Here is a 13,386-nt window from a genome sequence, read left to right as displayed (position 1 = left end):
GCGCTTTAATTTTGGCGCAAAATTTGTATAGAAAGAAGACCTTCGATTTTTGGACCCAAAAAACTTCAAGAGGCTTACCTTTTTTGCCATTTTCAGCGAAAAAATGAAAGTGCTCAAATCGAGCAAGAAATGTCGCGTAGATGCTCAACAGGAACTGCGCTTTAATTTTGGCGCAAAATTTGTATAGAAAGAAGACCTTCGATTTTTGGACCCAAAAAACTCCAAGAGGGGCTTACCTTTTTTGCCATTTTCAGCGAAAAAATGAAAGTGCTCAAATCGAGCAAGAAATGTCGCGTAGATGCTCAACAGGAACTACAGGAACTGCGCTTTAATTTTGGCGCAAAATTTGTATAGAAAGAAGACCTTCGATTTTTGGACCGAAAAAACTCAGAGGTTAGGCTTACCTTTTTTGCCATTTTCAGCGAAAAAATGAAAGTGCTCAAATCGAGCAAGAAATGTCGCGTAGATGCTCAACAGGAACTGCGCTTTAATTTTGGCGCAAAATTTGTATAGAAAGAAGACCTTCGATTTTTGGACCCAAAAAACTCAGAGGTTAGGCTTACCTTTTTTGCCATTGTCAGCGAAAAATGAAAGTGCTCAAATCGAGGAAGAAATGTCGCGTAGATGCTCAGCAGGAACTGCGCTTGAATTTTCGCGCAAAATTTGTATAGAAAGAAGACCTTCGATTTTTGGACCCAAAAAACACCAAGAGGTTAGGCTTACCTTTTTTGCCATTTTCAGCGAAAAAATGAAAGTGCTCAAATCGAGCAAGAAATGTCGCGTAGATGCTCAACAGGAACTGCGCTTTAATTTTGGCGCAAAATTTGTATAGAAAGAAGACTTTCGATTTTTGGACCCAAAAAACTCCAGGTTAGGCTTACCTTTTTTGCCATTTTCAGCGAAAAAATGAAAGTGCTCAAATCGAGCAAGAAATGTCGCGTAGATGCTCAACAGGAACTGCGCTTTAATTTTGGCGCAAAATTTGTATAGAAAGAAGACCTTCGATTTTTGGACCCAAAAAACACCAAGAGGTTAGGCTTACCTTTTTTGCCATTGTCAGCGAAAAATGAAAGTGCTCAAATCGAGGAAGAAATGTCGCGTAGATGCTCAGCAGGAACTGCGCTTGAATTTTCGCGCAAAATTTGTATAGAAAGAAGACCTCCGATTTTTGGACCCAAAAAACACCAAGAGGGGCTTACCTTTTTTGCCATTTTCAGCGAAAAAATGAAAGTGCTCAAATCGAGCAAGAAATGTCGCGTAGATGCTCAACAGGAACTACAGGAACTGCGCTTTAATTTTGGCGCAAAATTTGTATAGAAAGAAGACCTTCGATTTTTGGACCGAAAAAACTCAGAGGTTAGGCTTACCTTTTTTGCCATTTTCAGCGAAAAAATGAAAGTGCTCAAATCGAGCAAGAAATGTCGCGTAGATGCTCAACAGGAACTGCGCTTTAATTTTGGCGCAAAATTTGTATAGAAAGAAGACCTTCGATTTTTGGACCCAAAAAACTCCAAGAGGCTTACCTTTTTCGCCATTTTCAGCGAAAAAATGAAAGTGCTCAAATCGAGCAAGAAATGTCGCGTAGATGCTCAACAGGAACTGCGCTTTAATTTTGGCGCAAAATTTGTATAGAAAGAAGACCTTCGATTTTTGGACCCAAAAAACTCCAGGTTAGGCTTACCTTTTTTGCCATTTTCAGCGAAAAAATGAAAGTGCTCAAATCGAGCAAGAAATGTCGCGTAGATGCTCAACAGGAACTGCGCTTTAATTTTGGCGCAAAATTTGTATAGAAAGAAGACCTTCGATTTTTGGACCCAAAAAACTCCAAGAGGGGCTTACCTTTTTTGCCATTTTCAGCGAAAAAATGAAAGTGCTCAAATCGAGCAAGAAATGTCGCGTAGATGCTCAACAGGAACTACAGGAACTGCGCTTTAATTTTGGCGCAAAATTTGTATAGAAAGAAGACCTTCGATTTTTGGACCGAAAAAACTCAGAGGTTAGGCTTACCTTTTTTGCCATTTTCAGCAAAAAAATGAAAGTGCTCAAATCGAGCAAGAAATGTCGCGTAGATGCTCAACAGGAACTGCGCTTTAATTTTGGCGCAAAATTTGTATAGAAAGAAGACCTTCGATTTTTGGACCCAAGAAACTCCAAGAGGTTAGGCTTACCTTTTTTGCCATTTTCAGCGAAAAAATGAAAGTGCTCAAATCGAGCAAGAAATGTCGCGTAGATGCTCAACAGGAACTGCGCTTTAATTTTGGCGCAAAATTTGTATAGAAAGAAGACCTTCGATTTTTGGACCCAAAAAACACCAAGAGGTTAGGCTTACCTTTTTTGCCATTTTCAGCGAAAAAATGAAAGTGCTCAAATCGAGCAAGAAATGTCGCGTAGATGCTCAACAGGAACTACAGGAACTGCGCTTTAATTTTGGCGCAAAATTTGTATAGAAAGAAGACCTTCGATTTTTGGACCGAAAAAACTCAGAGGTTAGGCTTACCTTTTTTGCCATTTTCAGCGAAAAAATGAAAGTGCTCAAATCGAGCAAGAAATGTCGCGTAGATGCTCAACAGGAACTGCGCTTTAATTTTGGCGCAAAATTTGTATAGAAAGAAGACCTTCGATTTTTGGACCCAAAAAACTTCAAGAGGCTTACCTTTTTTGCCATTTTCAGCGAAAAAATGAAAGTGCTCAAATCGAGCAAGAAATGTCGCGTAGATGCTCAACAGGAACTGCGCTTTAATTTTGGCGCAAAATTTGTATAGAAAGAAGACCTTCGATTTTTGGACCCAAAAAACTCCAAGAGGGGCTTACCTTTTTTGCCATTTTCAGCGAAAAAATGAAAGTGCTCAAATCGAGCAAGAAATGTCGCGTAGATGCTCAACAGGAACTACAGGAACTGCGCTTTAATTTTGGCGCAAAATTTGTATAGAAAGAAGACCTTCGATTTTTGGACCGAAAAAACTCAGAGGTTAGGCTTACCTTTTTTGCCATTTTCAGCGAAAAAATGAAAGTGCTCAAATCGAGCAAGAAATGTCGCGTAGATGCTCAACAGGAACTGCGCTTTAATTTTGGCGCAAAATTTGTATAGAAAGAAGACCTTCGATTTTTGGACCCAAAAAACTCAGAGGTTAGGCTTACCTTTTTTGCCATTGTCAGCGAAAAATGAAAGTGCTCAAATCGAGGAAGAAATGTCGCGTAGATGCTCAGCAGGAACTGCGCTTGAATTTTCGCGCAAAATTTGTATAGAAAGAAGACCTTCGATTTTTGGACCCAAAAAACACCAAGAGGTTAGGCTTACCTTTTTTGCCATTTTCAGCGAAAAAATGAAAGTGCTCAAATCGAGCAAGAAATGTCGCGTAGATGCTCAACAGGAACTGCGCTTTAATTTTGGCGCAAAATTTGTATAGAAAGAAGACTTTCGATTTTTGGACCCAAAAAACTCCAGGTTAGGCTTACCTTTTTTGCCATTTTCAGCGAAAAAATGAAAGTGCTCAAATCGAGCAAGAAATGTCGCGTAGATGCTCAACAGGAACTGCGCTTTAATTTTGGCGCAAAATTTGTATAGAAAGAAGACCTTCGATTTTTGGACCCAAAAAACACCAAGAGGTTAGGCTTACCTTTTTTGCCATTGTCAGCGAAAAATGAAAGTGCTCAAATCGAGGAAGAAATGTCGCGTAGGTGCTCAGCAGGAACTGCGCTTGAATTTTCGCGCAAAATTTGTATAGAAAGAAGACCTCCGATTTTTGGACCCAAAAAACACCAAGAGGTTAGGCTTACCTTTTTTGCCATTTTCAGCGAAAAAATGAAAGTGCTCAAATCGAGCAAGAAATGTCGCGTAGATGCTCAACAGGAACTGCGCTTTAATTTTGGCGCAAAATTTGTATAGAAAGAAGACTTTCGATTTTTGGACCCAAAAAACTCCAGGTTAGGCTTACCTTTTTTGCCATTTTCAGCGAAAAAATGAAAGTGCTCAAATCGAGCAAGAAATGTCGCGTAGATGCTCAACAGGAACTGCGCTTTAATTTTGGCGCAAAATTTGTATAGAAAGAAGACCTTCGATTTTTGGACCCAAAAAACACCAAGAGGTTAGGCTTACCTTTTTTGCCATTTTCAGCGAAAAAATGAAAGTGCTCAAATCGAGCAAGAAATGTCGCGTAGATGCTCAACAGGAACTGCGCTTTAATTTTGGCGCAAAATTTGTATAGAAAGAAGACCTTCGATTTTTGGACCGAAAAAACTCAGAGGTTAGGCTTACCTTTTTTGCCATTTTCAGCGAAAAAATGAAAGTGCTCAAATCGAGCAAGAAATGTCGCGTAGATGCTCAACAGGAACTGCGCTTTAATTTTGGCGCAAAATTTGTATAGAAAGAAGACCTTCGATTTTTGGACCGAAAAAACTCAGAGGTTAGGCTTACCTTTTTTGCCATTTTCAGCGAAAAAATGAAAGTGCTCAAATCGAGCAAGAAATGTCGCGTAGATGCTCAACAGGAACTGCGCTTTAATTTTGGCGCAAAATTTGTATAGAAAGAAGACCTTCGATTTTTGGACCGAAAAAACTCAAAGAGGTTAGGCTTACCTTTTTTGCAATTTTCAGCGAAAAAATGAAAGTGCTCAAATCGAGCAAGAAATGTCGCGTAGATGCTCAACAGGAACTGCGCTTTAATTTTGGCGCAAAATTTGTATAGAAAGAAGACCTTCGATTTTTGGACCGAAAAAACTCAAAGAGGTTAGGCTTACCTTTTTTGCCATTTTCAGCGAAAAAATGAAAGTGCTCAAATCGAGCAAGAAATGTCGCGTAGATGCTCAGCAGGAACTGCGCTTTAATTTTCGCTCCAAGAAATCGAGGCTTACCTTTTTTTGCCATTTTCAGCGAAAAACGTTTTTGAGTCACTCACTCTTGGGAGACGGCAAAGTTTCAACCAGGTTAATTTAGAAAACGAAATAAAAGAAATAGCACAGTATTTATTCCGGAGTGATATCTTAAACAAGTACCGAAATAAGTAGAAAACAGTAAGCAGTTGTGCGAAAACTTAAAAGGAAAGCAATGAAATGAAGTATGGCTCGAGCATTTCGCTTCAAACAACTCTCCTGTGAGCTCTTTCGCTCGAGATCGACGTATCTCCACAGTTAGCCGAGCAGAGCTGGCAGCAGACACACATACAGAGGGGGAGGAGCAACCGGGAGAATCTCCTCATCAACTTGTGTGACGTTTCCGCGATGTTCCCGTCAGTATGGTTACTAGTCAGCGTCCTGTCCCATCTATCCTCCGCACGTATTCTCTGCAGCGAGACCACGGAGAGCGGCACACAACCGCGAAGGAGCGACCGATGTCTTGTGCCAAGAGAACGCCATCGTGTCGTTACACAGACGTCGCCCACTGATGATTGGAGAAGGACGCATCTCTCCAGTCCTCCAAGAGTAGATGACGTCACAGTTCTATCTCTAGCGTTATTCTCCAGGCAACAGCCACACGCGCTTTAACAATATATCCTCATGTTCCTGATATGACGGCCACTTGCATCTGATATCTGTCATCCCCGATCCTTTTAATGCTGTAAGCGAAAGGAGTCCGCCCCTATTATGTCGTTCAAGTTGGACTTTCTACTGAATGAGCTGGTTTGTACTACATTGAATTGAGCTAAACAAAACGCTACAAAAAATAAATAAAAATAAAACGAACAGATCCGCATTTATTTCTTCCAGACCTCACGTAAGGCATTCCGGCTGTACGGCGCACATCCTCAAACTCCGACAAGGATACTGTCGGCTAGGTTGATTGTTTTCAAGACACACGTGTGTCTTGAAGCAATACGCTGTTAGCCTCTGAGGATCACGACAGTTTTTTCGTCCTCTCAGTCCATCGCTGAGCAAATGCATTATACAGTGCGTGACGATGACATTCATAGCCCAACCAATGTGCAGGTGCGAATGACACTTATTCACAGGTGAAGGTGGTGCTTGTTATTGTCCCGTATTGCCCTGTAATGCTGTCAGCTGTGCCACTGACAACAAGAGTCCAAGACAGCTAATGGTAATATGACCTGCAGTAGGGTTCCTAGTATCAGCCAGGCATCGTTGGTGATTTTAACTGAAATGAAAGAAAACAGGTTAAAATAAGTAAGATGTAGTGCAATTCATTCCAAGAAAATATTCATTAGTGGCATCCAAGTGGTGCATCAGCCTCTGACGTTTCCACAACTTGTACACCAAGATAGATACTAAGGAATGCTGAAGCGCCACCCTGGACTAAAAAAATGATATTTATTTTATTTCGTATTATAAATTAACCTCACTCAAATACTCGGAACAAAAAGCATAGAAATGCCGTCAGTGATAATTATTCGCATCCACGAATTTTCCAAAGCCGCCACAAAACTTTAGAGTTTCGGAATCTCCAAGAGTAGATGACGTCACTCTGGCGTCATTCTCCTGTCAACAGCCGCACGCACCTTTCCGTACTCCGCTCTCCGAAGGCTGCCAGCAGCTCTGGTGAGAAGACGGCAAGCAACCTTGGAGTTAAGCAATGTTGCCAGATGGACTGCTAATTGCGCACATTGTGACGTCACAGTTCTCAAGACTAATTAGTTTTATGACACTTCGGTGTCGCATGGAGAAGAAATATTTTGGCAGAACACAATGTGAGACACGCATAGACTACAATGAGATAAATTAGGTAGGATTTTGAACCAGTTGTACAAATTAGGATTAGTGCAAGCCCCGCGAAACATACTCCCATAAAAAGCACGAGACCAGCGCCCAACACCGGTGCGCAAGAATGCCTTGAATCTCGGGGGCCGGGAAAGCTCCTTTTCTCTGTTTTCCTTTTTTTTCTCTCTTGGGGTATTTGGTGGCACGCGTAGTGAACGGAAAATGGAAAAATATCAGCTCCGTCCAGCTGGACAAATCGCTGTTCTCCCCCGCTGTAGCTGTCTGCTTCTTTGCAGCCAATAAAAGCGATCCGATGAGTTGACGTCACGTATGCGAGAAGGAGCTGGGAGAGTTCGGCGCCTCTGCACGAATTATTCGCAGTCAGTTTTCTCAGGAAATGCGTGCTTCCCAAAAGAAATACTTTGTGTGACAGTTCCTGAAGGCAGTATGTTCATATCATGTGGTTAAAAGTATATGTACAGGGTGTTTTTTTTAGCATTTACATAAGTTTTATAAAAAGGCTATGAGAGCAGCATAGAAGCCGTATTTGCATTTGAGTACTACGCCCAGGGAGATATCCTCTGGAACTTATATTATATAAAGGACTGAAAAAAAAAACATCCTGTATACAGGGTGTCCCAGAAAACGTGTCATTGAATTGTAATAAAAAAACTACACCACCTAGAATCATGCGGTCAACGGCACTTGTTCTTACTAGGTTTTTGCCACCTCCTGGTGTGAATGTCGTGTAACGTAAGTTTAATTATGTCAATTTTTGCGAACTGAAGTCGGAAATTTGCCAAGGTCACTTTTTTTACCCCACCAATGTGAAGAGCGTGTCTAATTTACTCAAATTAATGATAATTGACAGGGATATCCAGGAGCTATCCCATCGGAAAAAATAGCCGAGCATCATGCTCTATACGGAGCTCCAGGAGATAGCGCGCGACGAATTTTTCAACGCAATCGTTGTCAGTCCGATGAAAGGAGGTTGGAAACCCAGCCCACACCGGCATCGCGGGAAGAGATAACACAGGCATGGTTTATCGCGTCCGGCTTTCGCTGGGATCATGCTTTCCCTCTCCCAATTGCAGGAACTGTCACTTTTTCTACTATCACTCTGTGGGCTAGGTTTGGAACCTCCTTCTGTAGGACTGACAGCGATTGCGCTCAAAAAGTCGTAACGCGTTATGGTCCGGTGCTCCGAAAAACACGATGGCTGTTTTTCGGCTGTTTTTTCCTAAGGGATAGCTGGTGAATGTAACTGTCAGTTATCATAAATTTGAGTGAATTCGGCACGCTCTTAATATTGGTGTGCTAAAAAAGTGACCATTGCTTGGCGAATTTCCGAGTTCAGTTCGCAAATATTTACATAATTAAACTTACGATACACGACATCAGGAGGTGGCAAAAAGCTAGTAAGAACAAATGCCGTTGACCGCATGATTCTAGGTGGCGTAGTTTTTTTTTGGTTATAATTCAATGACACGTTTTCTGGAACACCCTGTATGTTCGAGGCGCATTCCATGCTCGTTTAAGCTTCATTGCGTGAATGTTTTTTTTTTTTTTAGTATCGGCAACATATGGCTTAGGTTGGAATGGACTTACCTGAAGACGCTAGAGGTGCAGAAAGTGGGTCGGTATGGACGGTAAGCTTGAAGGGCGAGCTCTTCCCGTTGCTGGTGAGAACAGAGAGCAGGAGAAGGCTCTTCGAGCCAGGCTCTAAGCTAGGTATCCAAAAGGTGGGCCTCGGTCGAGTGATGTTCAGGGTGAGTTTCTCACCGCTGTACACTTCCAGAGTGAAGAGTTCACCAGCACGTGGTGAGGGATGTGCGCACGCCACGTAAATTCTATCGTCCGATTGGTTGCTGACGCTGCAGTCACGAAGTGCGTGTGGTTGGCCTGCAATTGTGAGACCAGTTACTCCGGATTCCCGTTCGATTTTCCTTTGTGTTCAGCTTCCAAATTTTGTTCGTATCCTAAGCGAAATCAACTGCACACTTTTGCTGCATTCCCATGAGACATATTCAGTACCATTCGAAGGCAAATCGACAAAACGCCGAGCAAGATTGTTTATTGATTGTTTATTGGCAGGGAAAACCACAGTCATTACGACCTTATGCACTGACATTCTGTTTGACCTGAATTGAACAGTTCAATTGAGATACAAAGCAAATGATCTGGTCATATTAACTCTGGCCAATTAGTGCCTTCAATTGATCCCGCGCTACGGATTCCAATAGGTGATGTGAGAATGACGCTGGACACGAATCCGTATAAACCCATGTAGCGCTTTAAACTACTTTATGTGCTCTTGTTTTGTCCATGTATATTTCCCCAGACTGTACAAGCATTGGAGTTTACTTAACCTTAACGTAAAACTTCGCTGACGCATTCCACGCATTGTTTAAAAATACGCGCGTAATGTTACAAACCTCCAGACATAGTTCTCAGGACGCAAGGCCTTCTTTGCAGTCCAACTGCGTTCTTGGCTCTGCAGTACAGGGTCCTGTCTTCGTCGTTCTGACCTTCATTCTCAACAAGATGAAGTACGCTGGACGCACCTCTGTTCGAGATGGGGCTTGCAGACGACAGAGGAAATTCTCCGGATCGGTTGCGAGCAGTCCAAAAGAACTCCACCTCGTGTGGCACAGATGTGACTTCACACGTTATAGTCACGTTGTCGTTGTACGACGCAGAGATGTGAGAGCATCTGGGTGCGTCTGTGGAAGGGCAACGTTTAGAGTTAACGTTGTTACGTATCACCGCCCAGCAACACTGTACGCGAACGGATCGGCCGGCATTCGTTGACTAAGGCCATTTTCGAAAAAAAAAAAAAAAAAAATCCCTAATTGGTTTGTGAATCGGGATCGCATCTCACTTGTGAGCGTGAGGTGAAGTCAACCTGCGGTTTTTGTCAGCCCTGTAAGGCGAGATTCACCTAGCGCACACAAGCGTAAGGTGAAACCGACTTGCTATTTGTGTCAGCCCTGTAAGGCGAGATTCACCTAGTGCCCACAAGCGTAAGGTGAAACCGACTTGCTATTTGTGTCAGCCTTGTAAGGCGATATCCACCTAGCGTACACAAGCGTAAGGTGAAGCCGACTTGCTGTTTGTGACAGTCCTGTAAGGCGAGATTCACCTAGCGCACACAAGCGTAAGGTGAAGACGACTTTCTATTTGTGTCAGCCTTGTAAGGCGATATTCACCTAGCGTATAAAAGCATAAGGTGAAGCCGACTTGCTGCCAATCTTGTAAAGCGCGCTTCACCTAACTGTTGCAAGCGTAAGGTGTGATGCCTGGTGCAGTGGTATCGTGGGATTGAGCTGTGCCCTGAAAGCAAAAATGTTGCGCTGTCCTAATTGCTGTTCGTTCAGCCTCTACAATTTACGTGTACTATGCCCGCATCACTAAATGATATACTTTAGCAGGTGTTTAGCGCAGAGAGGTTGTCTCACAACAAAGTTTAAGCGGCATAATACTCACGTTGCGAACCATTCAAGTAGCACTTCTAGAAATACTGCTCTTTGTTTTGCCTCGCAAGGCAATATGCACAGAGAAGTAGGCGTATTTAACCAAAGTGTTCACTAGTGTTCCCGTGTACATCGAGCTTGTGAATAACGAGTTTTAGTATACCGTTGGTAACGTCATCGTGAAGTTACAATACCTACCGGAACCAATGACAGCGTGCTTGTCTCAGAATCTTATCTGTTGATTGGGTGCGGTAGACGCGGTAGTCCATCGCGCTCCCGGTGGCGGTTTACTGAAACTTTCTAATATGTGTGCATGGCTCAATCAAAAGCTCATGACAACTCTCGTGTTCAGATGGGGGCAGCGGCCTCGAGCTGATTGACATATGCCCTGCGTTGACCTCTTTGGTCGCAAAGGAACACGCGTAGATAAATAACCCGTGTGTACGGCAGCTCTGACAGTAACACGTTGCTTGAGACTCGACAAACACTTTGTGACATCAACGATATCAGATCCAGGTATCACCAAAATAGCTTCTGAGCACAGCGACGCACGATGTAATCATCAATCGTTTAGGCACTCCGCGACTCCCAAAGGCACGACGACGAGGATGGTGGCAATATGGTACCGCCATCAGTGATATAATTGGCGCGTTCATCGCGATGAGCACGAGGCGGCGCTCTTTTCTAGCGTGGGCTAAAGCCACTGGATTATAACATTAGTGACTGTAGCGGTGTCTACGTATCCTATGGGTACGTGTGCAAATTACGCACTTACAACAACAACCAACAAGTCCGCGTGAGATCAACTTTCGCGGCCTCGAAACGCGCGTCTGGGCTGTTTACTGTTCCTAAAGTGCTTTGGTATGATCACGTGCACCAGTACGCTTCTGTGGCGTACTTGAGAGTAATCTTCCAGGGCGATGCCGCTGCGACAGTCTTAGGCTACGGATTGGCAGTTCAACTCCTTTAACTCTCAGAAATGATCTCTTGCGCGGAGAGCTCACCTCTCTTCAGGTAACTGCCCAAGAGGCAAAAGGTAATGAAGCTTGAACTGCAGGAGTGTGATTCGTATGCTTGTAGTATCAATTCCTCGACAATATAGTAAGAAGTTGAGGTCCTTAATGTCACAAGTTGTTCCTATAACGCAAATATTGCCCTGTACTCTGGATTTATGCGCACATAATAAATCACATATCAAACTATCACAACATATTGAGACATACCAACTAATCGAGTATCCGCACGAACGACTTTATCGAGATGTCGGCTCAGGGTAGTCAGGAGGAAAGCACGCCCCAGGGATATCGCGGAAGAAATGCCAAAAGCACCAGAACGACCCTAGAAGAGACGACGAAAGATTCCTTAAAAAACGCGAAGGAGAGCGCTCAAAACGATGTTGCTAGCAGACGACACAAGCAGATGGGCAGTTGAAGAAGGTGCATTCTGTGGCAAGCGAAGCGGACAAAATCTTCCCGAGGCGTGGGGCATACGCGGGAACAAGCGAGAAGACGTGACGTAACGCACACATGGTCACGTACAGTAAAATAACTCTGACGTTTATCTTTCCGCACTCGCTTCTACGCCGACATCTCGCCCGAAAAAGTCGCGGATACCCGATAACATGAATAAAATCACTCACACTGAACGGTGAGGTATATGAAGTTGCTATCGCCCCTGCCAACTGCATTCACTGCAGAACACGAATAATTGCCGACCGCCGAAGGCTTCACGTTTTGTAGGATGAGGTAAGGACCAGACAACACTGTGCCATCTTTACCACTGGGTTCTAACGGTGCGCCGTCGTGGAACCACTCGATCACATCCGGTGCAGGGTTAGCATTGACATTGCACTCAAAGTACGCGTCTCTCTCTTCCAATATCACGGGCACTTGGAGTCCTTTTCCGAGGCGTAGCTCCACCGTTGGAGGGTCTGTGAAAGAAAAAAGAAAAAAAGAGAGAGATACATATATAATACGGTCGTAGGCAATGGCGTATCCAAGGAGGGGGGCGGTTGGGCGATTGCCCCCACCCCCACGAGACGTCAGTTTATACATTGGATTTCCCTCTCTCCCCTCCCCCACTACACGCTTCGACAGAGGAACCGCCCGAGCGGGTTAAGACGTCCCGCTCGTTGGTGGTAACCAAGGTCGTGCTGAAGACTGGAAGGTGATGGGTTCAAATGCTACCGCCGACTGTGCTGTCTGAGGTTTTCCCTGGGTTTTCCGAATACTTTCCAGACGAATGTCGGCACAGTTCCCCTTGAAGTCGGCCCAGGACGCGATACTAACCCCCCTGTCCCCCACTCCTTCCTGCTGTCCTCTCTCCATCTGTCCATATCTGTACGCCGCTCATAGCGACAGTTGCTTCGCTGTGCTAACACGGATGAAAAAAAAAAAAAGAAGGAACCGCCCCTCCCCAAACCTAGGGTCTGGATCCGCCCCTGGTCGTAGGTACCTTCAAAAATTGTCCAGAGGCCGGGGATTGACATGTTACTTGATGTGTGGTTTTGCACACCGGCGTACAACAGCAAAACAATGACAAACTTTTTATCTTTTTATCACTGCAAGTCAAAGTGAGATGCAATCTTTCGTTCAACAGAACTTAGTAGTTTTTGAGAAAAGAAAAGTGAAACGGCATGTTGACTACCGGTTTAGCAGTGACGTAATTAAGCATAGGTAGCCCACTTTTTCATACGTCACGAGCTATGTGACCAAGGTTAATATGGTTGAGGACTGTTTTTTAGATACGATGGTGCTGGTGGTTGTAATGTCGCTATATTATCGACGGCCGCATGTTCTGGGCCGTAGGCCAGAGCGCAGCGTATTCTAGACAGGTCCTGGTCACACGCCAGTGTAAACGTCATCACACTCGGAACAATAAAAATGACGGGACCGATGATCGGCACAACAACGGCATGAACACAAAACGATTGTTGTTTCTGTGCGTCGTTTTTTAATTCATTTCGACCACGATAATTATCTTATCCGATATCGTCGCGCAGCAAGACACGCAGATCTGCAACTGAAGCCTCGTACTGCTGACCACTCCCAAATGCACTCAGATGCACTCATACTTCGGAGGAACATGCTACCACGCCGCGTAAGAACCACCTTATAGTTTGCCGTCGCAGGATGCGCTCACCTTTGTAGGTGTCTGTGTTGACGGGAATATGTCGGCAAGCGCTGGAACGGGATATAAACAAAGTCACATGACCTCGAAAAGATAGTTTCCTGTGACGTGTGGCCAAGGCCAAGATGGGGATTCGA

At 44.1% G+C, this 13,386-nt stretch overlaps 1 protein-coding gene across 3 annotated transcripts in view; it reads right to left on the bottom strand.

The window, feature by feature from the left end:
- Nucleotides 1-5,663: 5,663 nt before the first annotated feature.
- Nucleotides 5,664-13,386, bottom strand: part of LOC135394668 (hemicentin-1-like) — a 424,972-nt gene continuing 417,249 nt past the window's right edge. For 2 of the 3 annotated variants that reach the window (XM_064625522.1, XM_064625521.1), the window contains exons 13-16: nucleotides 11,760-12,050; nucleotides 9,083-9,370; nucleotides 8,256-8,549; nucleotides 5,664-6,087 (exon numbers count right to left, since the gene is read on the bottom strand). In XM_064625522.1, coding sequence (XP_064481592.1) covers nucleotides 5,990-6,087; nucleotides 8,256-8,549; nucleotides 9,083-9,370; nucleotides 11,760-12,050 — 971 coding nt within the window. In that variant the 3' untranslated portion in view covers nucleotides 5,664-5,989. The remainder of the gene's footprint in view (nucleotides 6,088-8,255; nucleotides 8,550-9,082; nucleotides 9,371-11,759; nucleotides 12,051-13,386) is intronic. The other variant, XM_064625523.1, reaches the window with a different exon arrangement.

Source organism: Ornithodoros turicata, chromosome 5 (assembly GCF_037126465.1).
Source record: "Ornithodoros turicata isolate Travis chromosome 5, ASM3712646v1, whole genome shotgun sequence".
Classification (NCBI taxonomy): Eukaryota; Metazoa; Arthropoda; class Arachnida; order Ixodida; family Argasidae; genus Ornithodoros; species Ornithodoros turicata.
This window is presented reverse-complemented; position numbering and strand designations above follow the sequence as displayed.